The 18,493-nt window shown below is 48.4% G+C and overlaps 1 protein-coding gene across 3 annotated transcripts in view; it reads left to right on the top strand.

Annotated features, from left to right (window-relative positions):
• The first annotated feature begins 294 nt into the window (after positions 1 to 294).
• XYLB (xylulokinase) overlaps positions 295 to 18,493 on the top strand; it is a 52,886-nt gene continuing 34,687 nt past the window's right edge. The window contains exons 1-8 of one of the 3 annotated variants that reach the window (XM_055321269.1): positions 295 to 388; positions 1,384 to 1,466; positions 10,034 to 10,103; positions 11,788 to 11,868; positions 14,319 to 14,405; positions 15,013 to 15,141; positions 15,912 to 15,977; positions 17,570 to 17,642. In XM_055321269.1, the coding sequence (XP_055177244.1) occupies positions 332 to 388; positions 1,384 to 1,466; positions 10,034 to 10,103; positions 11,788 to 11,868; positions 14,319 to 14,405; positions 15,013 to 15,141; positions 15,912 to 15,977; positions 17,570 to 17,642 (646 nt within the window). In that variant the 5' untranslated portion in view covers positions 295 to 331. Of the gene's footprint in view, positions 389 to 484; positions 759 to 1,383; positions 1,467 to 10,033; positions 10,104 to 11,787; positions 11,869 to 14,318; positions 14,406 to 15,012; positions 15,142 to 15,911; positions 15,978 to 17,569; positions 17,643 to 18,493 lie in introns of those variants that run through there. The other 2 variants (XM_055321271.1, XM_055321270.1) reach the window with 2 other exon arrangements.

An 18,493-nucleotide genomic window follows, 5' to 3' on the forward strand; every position in this document is an offset into this window, starting at 1 on the left:
CCGCGGCCTCCCTACCCAAGAGTCAGGGCGGCCGGAGAGACAGGCAGGGACAAGCCAGCTGAAAGGTGGAATACCTGGCCCAGCCGTCGGGTGCGTGCCGAGAGCCTTGCGGATGGGAGGAGGGCCGCGGGGTGCGGAGGGGGCAGCAGCGGGACCCGCGCGGTCGCTCGGCGCGGGGCGCGTCGCCGCCCCGTCCCCCCGGCAGGCGGCGCCAGAGCCAAGCCGGCGGTGACTGGGGGCGAGGGGCGGGGCGGGGCGGGGCGGGCCCGGCGTCGGCGGGCGCTGGAGCGCGGCGACACCGTCTGCGCGGGGCGGGCGGACCCTCGCGGCCATGGCGGAGCGCGGCGCCCGGCGCTGCTGCCTGGGCTGGGACTTCAGCACGCAGCAGGTGCGGCCGCGGGCCCCGGGTCCGGGTCCGGGTGGGGAGCGCGGCGGGGAGCCCCGGGCCGAGCCGCGACAGCGCCTACCCCGCCCCGGCGGCCGCGACCGGAACCGACCCCGGGCCAGGGCCCGCGCGCGGAGGGGGGCGCTGAGTGACGGGCGCCCAAGCCGGGGGAGCGCAGCCGGCACCGGTGACCCGGTCGCGGCCTGAGACCTCAGCGGGAGGGCCGCGACGTGCGCCCGGACTTTGCCCGGGTCAGCGAGCGGCACCGGCGGCCCGAGGACGCGCGGCCCAACAGAGTCCAGACGCGCCTTCAGACTGGGGGGGCGGGGGCTGCCGAGGGGCGCCCTTTCCTCACCTTGGGAAACCAGCGCAGGTGCCTCAAACCCGTCCCCGCCACGGGTCAGGGAGGCAGGCCTCGGCCCGACCCTGCCAGAAAGTCTGGGGGGACTGCACAAGGCCGGTTGCCTTGCTGGGCCTCCGCGCCATCCGTCTGGGACAGGCGCTGCTGCACCCCTGAGCCTGGAGGTCGGCTCCGTCCGGGCCTGTACGTCTCTGGACTATGATCATGGCCCGTGGGAACAGCCCAGGGGCCTTGTCTGGCCTCTCAGGCCCCTGCAGACGGGGCCCCCGGACACCTCTCCAAATGCTGCTCGTCTGTCATTCCACCCCCTGGAGGACCTACTCCCGCCTCCTTGCCAGGTTCAAGAATCAGCTCGTCTTGGAGCATCTGCTTCCAGAGGGTCTTGGCTTTGGTTGTTTAGGGGGCACAGAAAGATTTCTTGAGCTGTTTGGGTGTTTCTACTTTGCCTCAGCCTTTTCGTGTTACCGACTCTTTGGGTATGTTCCCAGATGAGGCCTCTGTAGCCATGGTTACAGTGATGCACCCCGAGCAAGGCTGAGCCACCCACTCAGGTGATGGGCCTCACCTGGTGATGTTCCTACCCCTGGACCAGTGTAGAAGCTGAGGAAAATACACCATTTTTAAAAATGCCTTCCAGGTGAAAGTTGTTGCTGTTGATGCAGAGCTGAATGTGTTCTATGAGGACAGTGTGCATTTTGACAGAGACCTTCTAGAATTTGGGTATGTACCTAGTGTATATGTGTGGTGGGGGTTGGTTTTGGGGTCCTCCCTCAACCGTTTACATTCATAAACTGCACTATTCTGGTGTGCTCTTTTTATTTATAAGAAATACATATTCGGTCATTCAGATGGTCAGAATATATTTGGTTTGGTTTTCACAGTTCCTGACTCACAGCCCCCCAAACCCTTGCAATTTCCTAAGTGTTGAGAGTCCTAAAGGTGTCTTTTGTTATGTTAATGGAATGACTTTTAGACTCTACCCAAGGGTAGGGGCTGGTTGCCAAGACCAACCATGTGATTAGAGACTTGGAATTTTCAGCTGGAGGTTGCAAGGCCAATGGCCAGTGACTTAGTCAGTCGTGACTATGTAACAAAGTCTTCATAAGAACCCAAAAAGACTGGGTTCAGAGAGCTGGGTTGGTGAACACATGGAGATTGGGCAGAGTGGCGTGCCTGGAAAGATGGAAACTCCTTGCTTTTTCCCCATACCTTGCCCTATATATCTCTTCATCTGGCTGTAGATTCCTGTCCTTTATCCTGTCTTTTAATAAACTGGTAAACCTAAGTATGTGTTTTCCCTGAGTTCTGTGAGCTGCTCAAGCGAATCAAAAGAACCTAAGACCATTGGAACCAACAATCTGTAGCTGGTTAGTCAGAAGCACAGGTAACAGCCTAGGGCTTGCACCCGGCATCTGAAGTGGGTAGGGAAGGGCAGCCTTGAAGGTCTGGACCCATAACCAGTGGAACTTGATGCTGTCTCTGGGTAGATCGTGTCAGACCATTTGCTGATGGCCCAGAATTGCTTGGTGGTATGTGTAGCAGAACCACCATCCTGTCCTATCCCCCACCACATTTGAATTGCATCCAAGAACCTAGGAGTTACTACCTGTAGATCTGGCTTCATCAAACTACAGGACTCATGGTCTTGGTAGACCTCTCAAGCACCCTTTTCTTCTGGAATGTGTTCTCCAATTCTTTCCCAATTCCATGTACTCATGCATCCATACATGCAATAGGTATCAATTGAAACTTGCTTTGGGTCAGGCATCATGCTGGGTACTGAGATTTGATGGTGAGTGGAACAGAGACATGGGTCTCTGGAGACAAAGCTCCTCCCAGAGCTTTCCATTGAATAGGGGAGACTGATATCAATCAAGGCATCTCACAAAAGAATATTTGATTATAGACTCAGAGAAGGCCATTAAAGGAAAGGAACTCCCTTCTCGAAATGTTGATTATAAAGGAACGTGACCCAGACTTGGAGGTTGGTCAGGAAGGGTCCCTAAGGAAGTAGTGCTTAAGCCAAGATATGAGTGAGTGGGATTCACCAGGTGATGGAAGGGAGAGAGCATTCCAGGCAGAAGGAGCAGAGTGTGCAAAGGCCCTGTAGGATGAAAGAGCACCGCTTATTCAGGGAATTGAAGACCAGTTTGGCTGGGGAGCAGAGAGGGTGGTGGAGGCTGGGCTCGACCACATAGGCTTTGGTACACAGTTTGCCTAAAGTCTATGAACAGCCACTGAAGGGCCATGGGGATAGGGGTAAGGTGTGAGTGACATGGTTGACACAGTTGTATTTGTGTTTTGAAAAGCTCTCTCTGGGTACAGCGGGAGAGCATTTGGGGGTTGGTCAGAGTGCATGTTGGGAGATCATGGAGGTTTTTCAAGATCATCTGGATGGGAAATGATAGTGTCTTGGAGAGGTGGGTGATGAAATTGCCAGGGCCTGGGGCAGAATTGAATGTGAGGTGTGAAGGTAAGGTTTCTGGCTGGCCTTGTGGACGGATGGTAGATTGTGGAAGAGACTTGGTTTTGGGAAGAAAGATCATAAATTTAGCTGTTGTATATTTTGTATTAGTTTGGGAGTGCTGCCAGAAAAAAAATACTACAGATTACGTGTCTTAAACAACAGAAATTTATTTTCCTACAATTCTGGAGATGCCGACAGGGTCAGGTTCCTCCGAAACCTCTTTCCTTGGTTTGCAGATGGCTGCCTTGCTGCCAGTCACCTGGTCATCCTCTGCCCATTGCATCCCTAGTGTCTCCATCATATTATTTGTTTTCTAACCTTTTACAAGGACACCAGTGATACAGGATTAGGGTCCCTAAGCGGGGAGTCTGACACAGGGCTTGATCCTGGAGTCAAAAGCAGATGCTTAACCGACTAAACCACCCAGGCGCCCCTTTTTTAGTTTCTCTTGAGACTTCTTTGACTCATGTGTTATTTAGAAAGGTATTGCTTGGGACACCTGGGTGGCTCAGTGGTTGAGGGTCGGCCTTTGGCTCAGGGCGTGATCCCAGAGGTCCGGGATCAAGTCCCACATCAGGCTCCCTGCATGGAGCCTGCTTCTCCTCCCTCTGCCTGTGTCTCTGCCTCTCTCTCTCTCTCTCTCTCTCTCTCTCTCTCTCTCTCTGTCTCTCATGAATAAATAAATAAAATCTTAAAAAAAAAAAAGAAAGATACTGCTTAATCTTCACATCTTCCAGTTACCTTTCTGTTCTGTATTTTTACTTTAATTTCACATTATAGTACGAAAACACACTTCATATAATCTCTGTTCTTTTAAATTTTTAAGTTCTGCCTCACTCTCTCTTTTGACTCAATGAGTCCATCAATCCTCTCCAGTAGGAAAAAAAAAGATATCCATACCCAAAATACAGTAGTGTTTAGTATTGCTTTTTTACCCAGTTACATTTTTAAGATCTTTCAACTGTATTCAGATCTAGTTTATTCCTCCCCCACTGTTCTTTTTACAGTTTTAATGAGATATAATTGATACACTGTGAACTGCACACATGTAATGTGTACAGCTTTGTAAGTTTTGACATAGATATTCCTTTATGAATCTATGCCCAGAATCAAGATAATAAACATTTCTATACCCCAAAAGTTTTCTCATGCCCCTTTGAGTGTATTCCTCTTCCTCACTTGAGCCCCCAGCAATCACTGATACATTTTCTATCACTATGGATTAGTTTATACTTTCTAGAATTTTATATAAAGGAAATAATAATTATATATTCTTTTTTATCTGACTTTTAAAACTTAGTATAATCATTTTGAGATTCACCTATGTTGTTATATGTATCAATAATTTGTTCTATTTTATTGCCCAGTAGTATTCCATTGTGTGAATGGACCACAATTAGTTTATCCATCATCTGATGAGGGATATTTGGATGGATTCCATTTTTTCATTATTAAAAAGAAACTGTGAAACTTACATACAAGTCTTGGTGTCAACATAAACTTTCATTTGTGTTGGAAATGAAATACTTAGGAATGGTTAAGTTGTATGGTAGGTTTTTAAAAAACTGCCATATTCTTTTCTGAAGTGGTTATTTTAACACAGATATTAAGCTTTGCATCTACTTGGTACATAATTTGAGAGGAACAAAAGGCATATTGTGAAGTCTTAATCTCTCTGTGATCTCATCTCTTCCCTCCTGCCCTCCTAACTTTCATTAGTTTTTTGTGTATCCTTCCAGTGTTTTATATCAAAACATAAGCAGATGTGAGTATCTTTATTTTCTCCCTTATTTACGCTCAAAAAGTTCATTGTACACATCATTGTGTACTTTGCTTTATTCATTTCACAATAATTGGGCTGTGTTTCCACATCAGTACATAGAGCTTCTGTGTTTGTTATTTTAGAGGGAGAGAGCATGTGCATGCATGAGCTCAAGTAGGGAGAAGGGTGGAGGGGAGGGGGAGAGAGAGAATCTTAAGCAGGCTCCCTGCTGAGCACAGAGGACCCTGAGATCATGACCTGAGCTGAAACCAAGAGTGAGTTGCCTAATGGACTGAGCCACCCAGGTGCACCCCCTGTGTTATTTTTGTAGGATGCATAGAATTCCATTGTGTAGTTGGAATTGATGGATGCTGGGTTGTTTGCAGTGAAAAATGATGTGAATTACCTAACTTATGGCATTACAGACATATGCCAATTTATTTGTGAGATAGAAGTTTGGAAATGGGGGGGGGTACCTGTGTGACTCAGTCTGTTGGGTGTCCAACTCTTGGTTTTGGCTTAGGTTGTGATCTCATGGGTCATGGGGTCAGGCCCCAACGCAGGCTTCACGCTCAGCAGGAAATCTGCTTGAAGATTCTTTCCTTCTGCCCCACCCCCACTCGAATGTGTATGCATGTGTGCTCTCTCAAATAAATAAATATTTTTTAAAAAGTTTGGAAAAAGGATTGCTGGATCAAAGAGTAAATAGATTTGTAAGTTTGGAAGGTATGGCCAGATTGGCTCCCATAGGGATTGTATTGATTTACACCCCACCAGCAATGCACGTGAGTGCCTCTTTCCCACAGCACTGCAATGCAGTGTGGTTGTTAGAAGAGTTGAACTTTTTTTCCTGTGAAGTTGTTTTTCATGACCTTTGCCCATTTTTCTCTTGGATTGATTATTTCTAGGTGTTCTTCATATATTAGAAGAATGATCTCTTTGTTGTTAAATGAATTGCAAATATGTTTCTCAGATTTTTGTTTGTTTTTGATTTGCATATGGGTGGTGGCCATACCCATATTTTGTTTGCTGGGCTCCTGACTTCTCAGCCTTTCCTGTTGCTTCCAGATTTTGAGTCACAGTTTAAAAGGCCTTCCTCATTCTGAGATTGTGAAGGGATTCACCTGTGTTTTCTTCTAGTTCTTATAAGACTTCAGTTTTCTTATGTAAAAATATTTGGAGATTATCTAGGTGCATGGCATAACGTTTATATCCAGCTTCAGTTTTTTATCAATGACTCCAATTTTTTTTTAAGATCTTAATTATTTATTTGATAGAGGGAGAGAGAGAGAGCAAGCACAAGGGGGAACGGCAGGCAGAGGGAGAGGGAGAAGCAGGTTCTCTGCAGAGCAGGGAACCCTAATAGGGACTTGATCCTGGAAACCTGGGGTCACAACCTGAGCTGAAAGCAAACCAACTGAACCACCCAGGCACCCTTCCAATTGTTTTAATGCCATTTTCCTAGAATCCTGTCTTTACCTCACTGATTTGAGACACCAACTTTATATGCTAATTTCTGTGTGTGGTTAGGTGGATTTCTGGGCATTTTCTTTTGTTACATTAGTTGGGGTCTGTTCATGAGCCAGTAATGTGTTATTTTAGTTATTCCAGCTTTATAATAAGACTTAATATCTAAAATTGTTGGTCCCCTTTGACTGTTCTACATTCAATTTCCATGGCCTTTTTTTTTTTTTGATATGTACTTTAGAATCAGCTTTTCAGGTTCCAGAAAGAAAAACTTTTAATATTTTTATTGAAATTGTGTTACATTTCTAAATTAACTTGCAGAGAATTGGCAACTTTATGAGATTGAGTCTTCTTTTTTTTTTTTTTTAGATTGAGTCTTCTTATCAAAGCACCTGTTTTGTCTTTGTATTTGTTCAAGGCTTATTTTGAATACTTCACATGTGTTTTGATATGTTTGACATGTGGATTGTGCACAGAAATGACCATAATTCCCCAGCCCTTCCTATACCCAGACACTTTGCAGTGGGGCTTGGAAGCTCCCTCAGTCAAGAGAGGGGAGTCATTTCCTTACCTGTTGATTTTAACCAGTAGAACGGGAGGAAAGTAACATCAAGCCAGTTCTAAATCTAAGCCTCCAGAAGGCCTTGCTGACTTCTGCTCTCATTCTTGGAACCCTGCCCAGCCACCACATGGCCAAGTTCAGGATGGCTTGCTGGAGAATGAGAGGCATTTACTCCCATACCCCCATCTAAGCAAGACAAGCAGCGCCGGCCCCAGAAGCAGGACCCTCTAGCTACTGTTAGCCAACCATGGATGCATGAGGCGCCCAGCTGAGCCCAGCCCAGTGACCAACAGATTTGTGAGCTAAATGAGCTTAATAGTTTCAAGTCACTTAGCTGTGAAGTGGTTTATAACAAGGCAAAACCACCTAGTACCTATAATTTATTTTAAACTTATTTCTAACTATTGTATCTTCTTATGTAAATAGTGACTTTTGTGGTGATTGACCAGCGATCTGTCAGACTTATTTCCTTCTCCCCCTGGGCATACTCCTGCCTTCTTTGTAGTTTTGTTCAGCCATGTGACTTGAGTCTGATTACCAGCAGAACATGGGAGAAAGTGAACAGGCCTCTCTATGAGACCATACAACCCCCACCCACTGTGATCCTCTGCCCTGTGTCTGGATTAGTGTCCAGGGCAGCCTTAGAAACCACTTGGAAGGGATCCCTGGGTGGCTGTGCAGTTTGGCACCTGCCTTCGGCCTAGGGCGTGATCCTGGAGTCCCGGGATTGAGTCCCGCATCAGGCTCCCTGCATGGAGCCTGCTTCTCCCTCTGCCTGTGTCTCTGCCTCTCTCCCTCTGTGTGTGTGTGTGTGTGTGTGTGTGTGTGTCTCATGAATAAATAAAATCTTTTAAAAAATAAGAGAAGAAACCATTTGGAAGATGAGAACAGCCACTGTCCCCCTGGGTCCCTGATAACTGCAGGAAACAGAACCCACTCCTCACCTGACTCTGCATTCCTGGTCCCCAGCATGCCACTGATGATGCTTTATGTGAGTGAGAAAAAAACCTTCAGCTGTGTCAAGCCATGGAAATTAACTAATACAGGGTGTCCCTCCCCACCCCCCGCCATTGTATCCTTTAAAAAAAAAGCTCTTCTTGATATTGAATTCACATATCAAAAAATTCACTCTTTTAAAATGTATACAGTTCAGTGGTTTTTAATATATTCACAGAACTGTGTCATGATCTCCACTATTTAATTTTAGAACATTTTCATCACCTCAAAAAGAAGCCCCATATTCACTAGCAGTCACTCCCTATGTCCCCTCCTCCAGTCCTGGCAACCACAATGTCGGTGGATTTGCCTATTCTGAACATTTCTTATAAATGAATTTATGTAATATGTGGTAAATTTTGACAAGTTTCTTTCACTTACAACGTTTCTAAAGTTTATATTGTAAAACATCAGGACTTCATTTCTTTCTATATTATACTCAGTAATGTTCCTCTGTATGGATGATACCACATTTTGTTTATCCATACATCAGCTACCAGATATTCCTCTTTGGCTATTATGAATAATCCTGCTATGAACATTTGTGTGTGTTATTTTTTTTAAGATTTTTTATTTATTAATTCATGAGAGACACAGAGAGGCAGAGACACAGGCAGAGGGAGAAGCAGGCTCCATGCAGGGAGCCCGATGTGGGACTGGATCCCAGGTCTCCAGGATCATGCCCTGGGCTGCAGGCGGCGCCAAACTGCTGCGCCACCGGGGCTGCCCTTTTTTTTTTTTTTTTTTTTTTTAATTAACGAGGGGGGCAGCAGAGACACAGGCAGAGGGAGAAGCAGGCTCCATGAGGGGAGCCCTATATGGGACTTGATCCTGGGACCCTGGGATCGTGACCTGAGCCAAAGGCAGATGCTCACCCACTGAGCCACCCAGGTGCCCCTCCCGAAATATTCTTTGTGCCCCTTTGTATCCCATCCTTTCCTCCCTACTGGACTTGGGAAACCACTGACCTGCTTTTTCACAATAGGTGGATTTGTACTTTCTAGCATGTTATATACATGGCATCATGTAGTGTGCACTCTTGTGTCTGGCTTCCTTCACTCAGTGTGATCATTGGAGTGTCATCTCTGTTGGTATGTGTATTAGTGGTTCACTTTTTTGTTATTCTGTAATATTCCAACACACACACACACCACAATTTATCCATTCATTCTAGGTTTCTGTTGTCACAAATAAGGCTTTTATGGAAACTTGTATACAAACCTGCCTATGAACTTACACTTTCATTTCTTTTGACGGGATAATTAGGAATAGAATGTCTGAGTCACATGGTTATCTAATAGTATCTTGCTATGGATTCTGAGTCTGCTTTTTTTTTTTTAAATTTTTTTTATGATAGTCACACACACAGAGAGAGAGAGAGAGAGAGGCAGAGACATAGGCAGAGGGAGAAGCAGGCTCCATGCACCGGGAGCCCGACGTGGGATTCGATCCTGGGTCTCCAGGATCACGCCCTGGGCCAAAGGCAGGCGCTAAACCGCTGCGCCACCCAGGGATCCCTTTTGTTTTGTTTTTGCTTCATCATTGAAAAGGTTGGGTTTTGTCAAGTGAGTTATTTGCATGAGGGTCTTATAGGGAGGACGAGAGTGGGGAGAAGGGTCCAGGCAACTTTCCAGGCTTGCAACCCAAGGACTTCCTAGTCTGATAGCCAAGAACTTTTCCTGCAGATGCAGCACCTCTGTGTAGCACATCAGTTCTACCTCTCCAAACCCAGTGGGCTTGGGAGGGTTTTAATCCAACCCTGCACTCCTGGTTTCCTCATGGCTAAGTGATGCCATGCCTGCCTTCCAGGGCGAGACCCTTATATTTTTGTTTTTGCTGATGCTTTCTGAGAATTGTCACCCCCGAGCAATTTCTCTTTCCATCTTGCCAGTACTGTTCAGTCTCACTGAGTTTAGAATTCCACCGAGCTTGGGGAAGGGACATTTCTCCCTCCACTGGAGGGATCTAGGGTCTGTCCCCATTGGGACCCTGCCCAAGGTTCTGTCCAACACTCTCTCTTGTTCTCCTTATAGGACTCAAGGTGGGGTTCATGTTCACGAGGATGGGCTGACAGTGACATCTCCAGTCCTGATGTGGGTCCAGGTAAACACAGAGATCCCTGACCCTCTCTTGTCCCCAGCCTATCTCATGGGCAGACTTGCCGATTTACTGGAAAGCCCTCTGTTGAGACCAGGTCCTCACTGAGAAATGGAGTCTGCGCGGTTTCTAGGGCTGGACTGAGCTTCAGCTGGTGTCAGTACTCTTGAGCCGAGAGGACACATGAAAGGCTTCAGGTCTGGTGCTAGAGCACTTGCAAGCCCTGCCAGTAAGTAACCATCTTCAGAATAGCACCTTTCCCAAACCTTTGCCAAGCACTGCAGGAGGCCCTGTGGCTACCCTTGTATCCTGAGATCCAGACACGGCACTGGTGTCCTAGTGTTCAGGCTCAGAAGGACCCCAAGGCAGGCCTGCCTCCTCAGGACTGACAAGAAAGGAAGATCCCTGCTGCCAATTATGGGTGACCCATGGAGCCACGGGACCAGGGGTGTGACCAGTATAGACCATCATGATGGGCCTGGGTCTACCCTGGGGGTCCCGAGACCCTGAACCTGGAAGCCAGCAAAGGCAGTGTTCATAGTGTCTGCCAAAACCGGTTCAGTCCTCCAATACCTGTTTAAGCAATTCCCTCTACTAAATTCTTTCGGTTAAGATAACTAGAGTAATTTTTAAAAGAATTTTTTTTTTTTTTAAACAACTTGATCCTGACTCATACAGGAGGATGGGGGTAAAGGACAGATTTCCACCAGACAGTCTAGCTGGGATGTACTTCATAGGGTTGAGCCATACCAAGGGGTGTGGTGGGGGTGACAGGCAAGAGCCAGTGTCTAGAGATCCCAGTGATAATGTCAGAGGTTTCTGATAGGTTGGGACCTTCACTCGGGGTGATGAGCAATGGATAGAGAGCCAGGCTTGGGAGTGGAGCCACATGATTTCTAATTGTGAGCAGCCTCCCAGCATTGGACCTCGTCTAGCTGTGCCCCACTCCCTGCTCGAGGTTTGACCAGGAGGGCCAAGTTGGCAGCCATAGCCAGGACTGTGAAAGGAGCCCTCCCAGCATAGGGTGGGGATGGCGGAGTCGGGTCAGAGCTCCAGTAGCTGCTCTGCCCTCAAGGGAAATGCAGCCTGGAATGAATCCCTAATTCCTGCCCTGAAATCTTTGGGGAGGGTCAGGCTCTGTTGGGCAGTACCATTTATCCCACACCTGGGGTCTTGCAAGAAAGAACGCACCCAGATGGTGGAGGGTGGAATGGGAATTGGGACAAATGGCCACCATCTCTACCTACTCCTTCCAGCCTGGTGCTCCTGGACACAGGGAGCCAACTCCTGGTCCCTCTCTGATGGGGGCCGTCTAGTTTGCTCTTCACTTCTCTGTTGCAGTGAAGTCATGCCACTAGTCCAGTGGGTTGAAATGCAAATAGAAAAAAAAAACACAATTTGATCCACCTTGGTTTTGCTCTTCCTGAGTGCTTGGGAGTCACAAAGTAGAGAAGCAGAATTTGAGGGCCAGTGGTTTCCGATTCCATTACCTAAACTATTTTTACCATAGTTCACCTTCTTATTTGATTGGTGCCTACTGTAATGAATTATTCTAATGCTTATACATCCCTGCCACCAGCGCTTTTTCATCCCTGGGGTAATAGCCAACACTTAGGTTTCGGTGCTGAGGCTTGTGGGTTTGTGTGACTCCGTGGTTAGGATAGTCACCGTGGCTCCGTTTGTCTTGCAGGCTTTGGATACCATCTTGGAGAGGATGAAGGCGTTGGACTTCGACTTCTCTCAAGTCCTTGCCCTATCTGGGGCAGGCCAGGTTTGTCTGTAGCAGCCTCTTTGCGCCTTGTGGGGTGGCTATGGGGTGGGGGTCCAGAGGGAGTGCTTGTTCTTGAGAGCCACTGCATACATTCTGTTGTTGGTAAAGACCCCTATGGCACTTCTGTGGAGGGTGCGTAGCTTGCCTCCTTGCTGAAGGACCCGAAGTGTCTGGTACTGTGAAGCATTATACAGAATGGGACGCTGGGTGAGGAGGAACCGGTTAGAGGTCCTCTAATGGGGTGGAGGAAGTGTTTGACGTGCATTTATGATGCCTGCTTGGGAGCACCAAAATTGTTTTTCTGTTTCCTGGAAGTAGAAGCAAAGTCAGAAATTATACTCCTGATACTGGCAGTTTTAGTAGTAGAAGTATTAGTTTTGTTTTTTTTTTTTTTAAAGATTTTATTTATTCATGATAGTCACACACACAGAGAGAGAGAGGCAGAGACACAGGCAGAGGGAGAAGCAGGCTCCATGCAGGGAGCCCGACGTGGAATTCGATCCCGGGTCTCCAGGATTGCGCCCTGGGCCAAAGGCAGGCGCCAAACCGCTGCGCCACCCAGGGATCCCCTAGTAGAAGTATTAGTAAAAATAATAACAAATGCTGACTGAGCACTTAGTGGATGCTAGATGCAGTGTCAATCGTTTTACATATATTCTTTTTTAAATCTTTTTAGAGAGAAAGCAGGCACTTGCATGAACCGGGGAAAGGGCAGAGGGAGAGGGAGAGAGGATCTCAAGCAGACCTGGCACCAGTGTGACATGGGGCTCATGACCCTGAGATCATGACCTGAGCCAAAACCAAGTCTGCTACTTAACCATCCATGCCACCCAGGCACCCCTCATTGTATACTATTTAACCTAATCGTTACAGTAATTTTATGAAGTGGTGTTGGGGCACAGTGAGCATGGGAGCTCTGTTCCCTGGCTGTGTCCCCAGGCCCACCATTTACAAGCAATGACCCAGGCACGTCATCTAGCTTTCTGGTGACTCCATGCCCTCATCTGCCATAGGGTCGATGTGAGTAGTGTTAAATACATAGAATAGTGCATAAAAACCTCTTTTAAGTTTTAGCTACACCATTGCCATTTACATAGGGACACTGAGGCACAGAGGGTGATGTCACTTACCCAAGGTCACACAGCTGCTGGGGTCAGGAGTCAGGACCCAAGTTGAGTCTTGTTCTCTGAATCAACTTTGTTCCATGCTGGGTTAGCCTGCTTTCACATCCTCGTTAGAGGACTCACTAATTTTTCCGAAGCCACCTCTTCTCTCCTATCCCCCACTGAACAGGAATTTAATGCTCCTTGTCCTTGTTAAACAGATTCCCTGGGGGATCTCATCCACTTCTCTTACCTGAACCCCAGGCTGGGACACCCTCTCCCTCCTGGGAGTCCCCCAACCCCATGGCTGGGTGTCCTAAGAACACCTCCAACTTCTCATATGCTCTGTGAATGCTCCAGCCTTCTCCAGGGTCACAATCCACCTGTCATCCCTGACCCCACGTCGAAGGGGTCCCTATGTCCTGTTGATTTGTTACATGACTCCTGAATCTACCACCTCTTCTCTAATCCTGCATCTCTTGCGCCAGGCCAAATATTTGTGATTTTTCTCTGTGCTTCTGCTTGGGCCTCCCTGCCTCTCGCATACCTGCTCCATGACTCCCCCAAACCCTTTCCTCCATTCAGCCCTGGCGTTGTCACTCCCATGCTAATCCAGAGTTCCCACGCCTCAAAGATAAGCTCCAACCTCCTGAGCACGGACCTCCAGGCCCTCCAGGCTGCCACCTCTCCCTGTAGCTCCCATACCTCCCTCCCGCTTGAAACTCTCCATTCCCCACACCTGCCAGCCTGTCTCACCTGTGGTTGCTCTCTGCATGGAGCACCCCCACACTCATCGACAGGTACCTTTCCTGCTAATCCTGTCCACTTCTACCGGCTTGTTGGATGCCCCTCCTCTGTGTCCCCACCGTCCTGCCACTGCACATCCACAGGGTTTTGTAATTGTGTGTTTGTGTCTTTTTCTCTGATTCGACTACAATATTGTAGAGAATCGGGACCACACTATCCTATTCATCCATCCCATTGCCTGGCGTGATCTAGGTTCCCAATAAATGTTGAATGAATGAATGGGTAAGCGAATGAAGGAGTGAATTTCAGATAAGATTATGAGCAAGATATTTAAATACAGTTTTACAGAGGTACCAAAATCCAGACCAATAATTCTTTCTTGGGCCTTTCCTATAAGTTTTGAGGTGGACAGGGCAGAGTTCTCATCTTCTAGAAAGGAAAACCAAGACTCATAAAAGGTGAGGAATTCTGTGACTAAGAAGGTGTTGGGGCTGGCTTGGAGCCCAGTTGTTTGGTGTGTGGTCCAGAGTCTTTCTGTGTCTTCAGGAGGTGATACCATGTGTGGCTGTGTGAACGTGTGCTTGGGTTTTCCCTTGACAGCAACATGGAAGTGTCTTCTGGAAGACTGGGGCCAGCCAGGTGCTAACAAACCTATCACCAGACCTCTTGTTACATAAGCAGCTGCAGGTAACCATGGGGAGAAGGGCCCAAGCCCCTGTGGGCACTGAAATCTGGGGCTTTTGTGCGTTGTCAAGGGTATAGGAACTTGGCTCGGGCGGTAGTGCTGTGAACATGGCCCACCCAGCCTCCCGAGGGATATACCTGGTGCCTGGACAGAGGGTCAGGTGCTGATGGCCGTCATCCGGGGTCCCTTCCTGTCTGGCACCTATCCAGTTTTTCCCTCAAGGATCTCCCCTTTGGGCACGGTGCCTCCTAGTGATGCTGGGAAGCAGGCTCTGTCTTCATGTTCCCTGGCTTCAAATGCCCCTGTGAAACTGCACTTGGCTGCAGCTCTAGCCACCCTGGCTGCCCCGCTGCCCTGCTCACCTCCAGTGTTGGCCATGGTGCTCAGGTGTCCTCATCAGAACCTTCCACCCTGAGCTTTCTGGGGAGAGACTCCACCAGGCCAGGGGGAGGTTTAGGCAGGTAGGGCTTGCTGGCTGGTCTTCCAAGGTCGCATCCAGGGAGGAGGTGCCCACACCTGCTGCGATTGGCAGCGTGACCACCAGTGCCAGGGCAGCTCCCAGAGTCAGCAGGCAGAGTTCAAGCCTGTGGCTTTCTTCTCCCTTTCCAGGCTTGTTTCTCCATCAAGGACAGCCCTGTGTGGATGGACTCCAGCACCATAGCTCAGTGCCGCCAGCTGGAGGCCGCCGTGGGCGGGGCCCAGGCTCTCAGCAGCCTCACCGGCTCCCGTGCTTATGAGGTGTGCAGTGCCTGCCAGGGGCTGGGGACTAGGGTCGGCCCCAGAGGAAGATCTGGTTCAGTTGCTGGCTCTGGTCTCTTCTCTCCAGGTGTCTGGGAGCACATAGCCCGTGACTTGCCCCAGTGGGGATCACATGATGCCCTGTGGGTGTCATCGCCCCTACCGAGCCAGGTCTGGGCCCTCTGGGCCCTGGTTCTGCTAAGGGCTTTCCTGCCTCCCTCTGCTGCCCATGAGCAAGGGCGGGCCTCCTGCTGCCCAGTAGGGAGCCGAGGCATGAATGTGACTGTGCCCTGTGCGGGTGATGGTGGCATCTTCACTTCAGCCTCTCACCTGGGGGTAAAAATAGCACTTACACTTTAGGCAGTTTTGAAGCGGAAAGGAGTCAATGTACGTAAAGTACTTAGGCAGTTCCTGGAAAAGTAAATAAATACATGAATGAAAAGAATGCCTTTTCCTGCTGGCTTCAGTCACCATTCCAGGGCTGGCTGCCCTTGGCCCCTCCTTGGGCCACCTGACATAAAAAGAATAGGGGTGGGGAACATTCTTGTGTCTCCTGCACAGGTGCCCTTGGTTCACACAGTCACTGTGCGGGATGAGGAGCAAGGCTGATCCTCTAAGGGTGTTCAGCAAACATTTCTAGATTTGAGGCCTTTATAAAGCTTTCATGGTGTTAACTAATATCCAGAGCACATGCTCTGCGAGCCTCACTTTCTGGAGATGATTGTTGCACGTAGGACTTGGGTTTTTAAGAATTTGTACTCTTTTTCCAGCGCTTTACAGGAAACCAAATTGCAAAGATTTACCAGCAGAATCCTGAGGCCTACTCACATACAGAGGTTGGTTAAATGTTCCTGTTTAAGTCACAGTTAATTTCTTTATACTACTTTCCTTTAGCATAAATACAGCTCATGTGCGTTGGCCACAAACATTGATTAGCAGATGTTAAAAAAGGTATGTATTCAGTTTGCTTATTTCTCACTGTCAGGCCATTTCCAAAGAGAAGGGAAAGAATGAAATCATGGGAAAGAGAAGTCAGTCAGGGCCTCTTCTGACCAGGTGGGGCAGAGGTCAGGGGCAGGGTGGGAGCAGTGGGGACCAGTGCCACCAGAGTAGGAGATCAGGGTGCCTTTCTGTCTGTTCAGTTTCCTGCCTGGTTAAGTGCAGGATGGCTATCAGGTACTTGATTGGTGTGGGCTCGATGTTTTCTCTGGAAATGTGGAAAGTTGAACCCATGTGTTGCCAGCTATGACCCTTCAGGCAGAGCCTGTGTTCCAGTAGCTCAGACTTGTTCTTCATCCACATTTGCTGAAAATCAACACTTAATGCCATGTGAAAGGCAGCTCCACACCGTGGCTAGTGATTTTCATCTCTGAATAATTAGAAAATGATCAGCTTATGTTAAACCAAAGTGCCTTTGTTTTTTTTTTTAAGACTTATTTATTTATTTATTTATTTATTTATTTATTTATTTATTTATTTATTTGACAGAGAAAGAAAGAGAGCACAAGCAGGGGGAGTGGCAGGCAGAGGGAGAGGGAGAAGCAGGCTCCCCACTGAACAGAGAGCCCAATGCGAGGCTCCATCCCAGGACCCTGGGATCATGACCTGAGCTGAAAGCAAACACTTAACTGACTGAATCGCTCCGGTGCCCCCCAAAGTGTCTTTTTAATCTTGGGAATAACAATATCCAATTTATTATGTGACAACTCAGAGTTCCAGATTACTTTGCATCATTAGCCATGTAGATTCCAGGGGTGGAGGGAAGGACAGAGATGACAAACCCCCTCCAGATTCTGCGTGTGGAACAAAGGTGGCCTGAGCGGGGACAGGAAGTGTTGGCATTCTCTGCAGTGGTCCAGGGGCCCTGGCACAAGGAAGCACAGACCCTCAGGGGGACATTTGAAATCCATTATCAATTCCTCCAGCTCATGCCTGGGAGCGTGTGGCTTCTGAGGGGCCAACTCTCACTTACATTTGTTCTGAACCCCTGAGAGAGTCTCTCTTGGTTCTGAATCCTGTGGCTACACATCCTACTTCCCTTGTGGCTAGATAGAAAGACCACAGAAACGGAGGATGGAAAACAGGCACCACAGTCCCTGGATTCTGGGTGGAAAAGCCACTTCCCTAAGCATGGCTTTTTCACAAGGCTTGTTTTTTCTCTTTGTCGGACTTGATAGTTTTATGCCCATATATGCCTGTCAGAAACCACAGAGTGAGGTGCTCTCCCAGGAAGGCATTTCTTGGCATTCCAGATACTCGGACACTCTGGTATCCAGGATACTCAGTCACTGCCATTGCTAAGGCATCTTGCTTGCTCAGTGTTTCCTCCCCAAGGAACTCTTCAAAACTCTTCTCGTGTTGTGCATATCACACTATTCAGTCGCTTATGGAAATGAGTCCTATCTCATTGTGTTTCTTTCTTTCACAGAGAATTTCTTTGGTCAGTAGTTTTGCTGCTTCCTTATTCCTTGGGTCTTACTCCCCTATCGACTACAGTGATGGTAAGCCTTCAGAGTCCCGGGGGGGAGAGGGGGTGCCTGTTCAGTATGCATGTGGGCTTGTGGGCAGTATAAGCCTCATCCACCTGGGGGTGGGTGCAAGTCTTAGCCCTGTCATCTTTTGCTGAGAAGGGAGTGTATTAGTTATCTTCTGCTGTGTAATGAATGACCCTAGGGCTTAGCAGCTGAAGACCACAGGTGTTTATTATCTCACAGAATTTCTGCAAGTCCATAATCTGGGAGCAGCTTAGCTACAGGCCTGTGAACAGCAGAGGGGAGCAGAGTGCAGAGCGAGAGCCCAGACCCATGAGTGAGGCTTCAGAAGAGTCTCAGAAAGTACAGAGCCTCCTGGGACCCCATCCAGAATTATTTGAGTGCTACCTTGCGCCCATATTATTCTAGCATACAGGGAGAGAAAGTAAGGTGACTAAGCGGTGGTCCCCAAGGTTCAATCACAATCTGGAGAAGTAAAGGTTTCCCACCGGTAGCACCATAGGAGTTGGGCCAACAGAACCCTATTCACCACACCCACCCTGGGACTGTTAAGTGCTGCTGGGAAGAGTCATGTCTCTGCTCCCATAGGCCATCCAAAGTTCATGTTCTACAGCCTCAGCTGGACCCTCCACTGGGCTCTCCTCCTTCACCTGAGATGTCACCCCCTAATTTACCAGTGGTCTACCTCCTCACTTGGGTGCCTGACTACATCAGTGTCCCAGCCAACAGCTGTCTGCCTCTAACTAGGCCTGGTGGAGGAGGAAGAGGAGAGCTCTCCTCGTGTGCTGTGGCTTCTCTCCCCTTTGCCATCCTCAGGAAAGCCTTGGGAGATGCAGATTATCTTCACACAGAGTTACCGA

This window comes from Nyctereutes procyonoides, unplaced genomic scaffold (genome assembly GCF_905146905.1).
Source record: "Nyctereutes procyonoides isolate TBG_1078 unplaced genomic scaffold, NYPRO_anot_genome, whole genome shotgun sequence".
Taxonomy (NCBI): domain Eukaryota; kingdom Metazoa; phylum Chordata; class Mammalia; order Carnivora; family Canidae; genus Nyctereutes; species Nyctereutes procyonoides.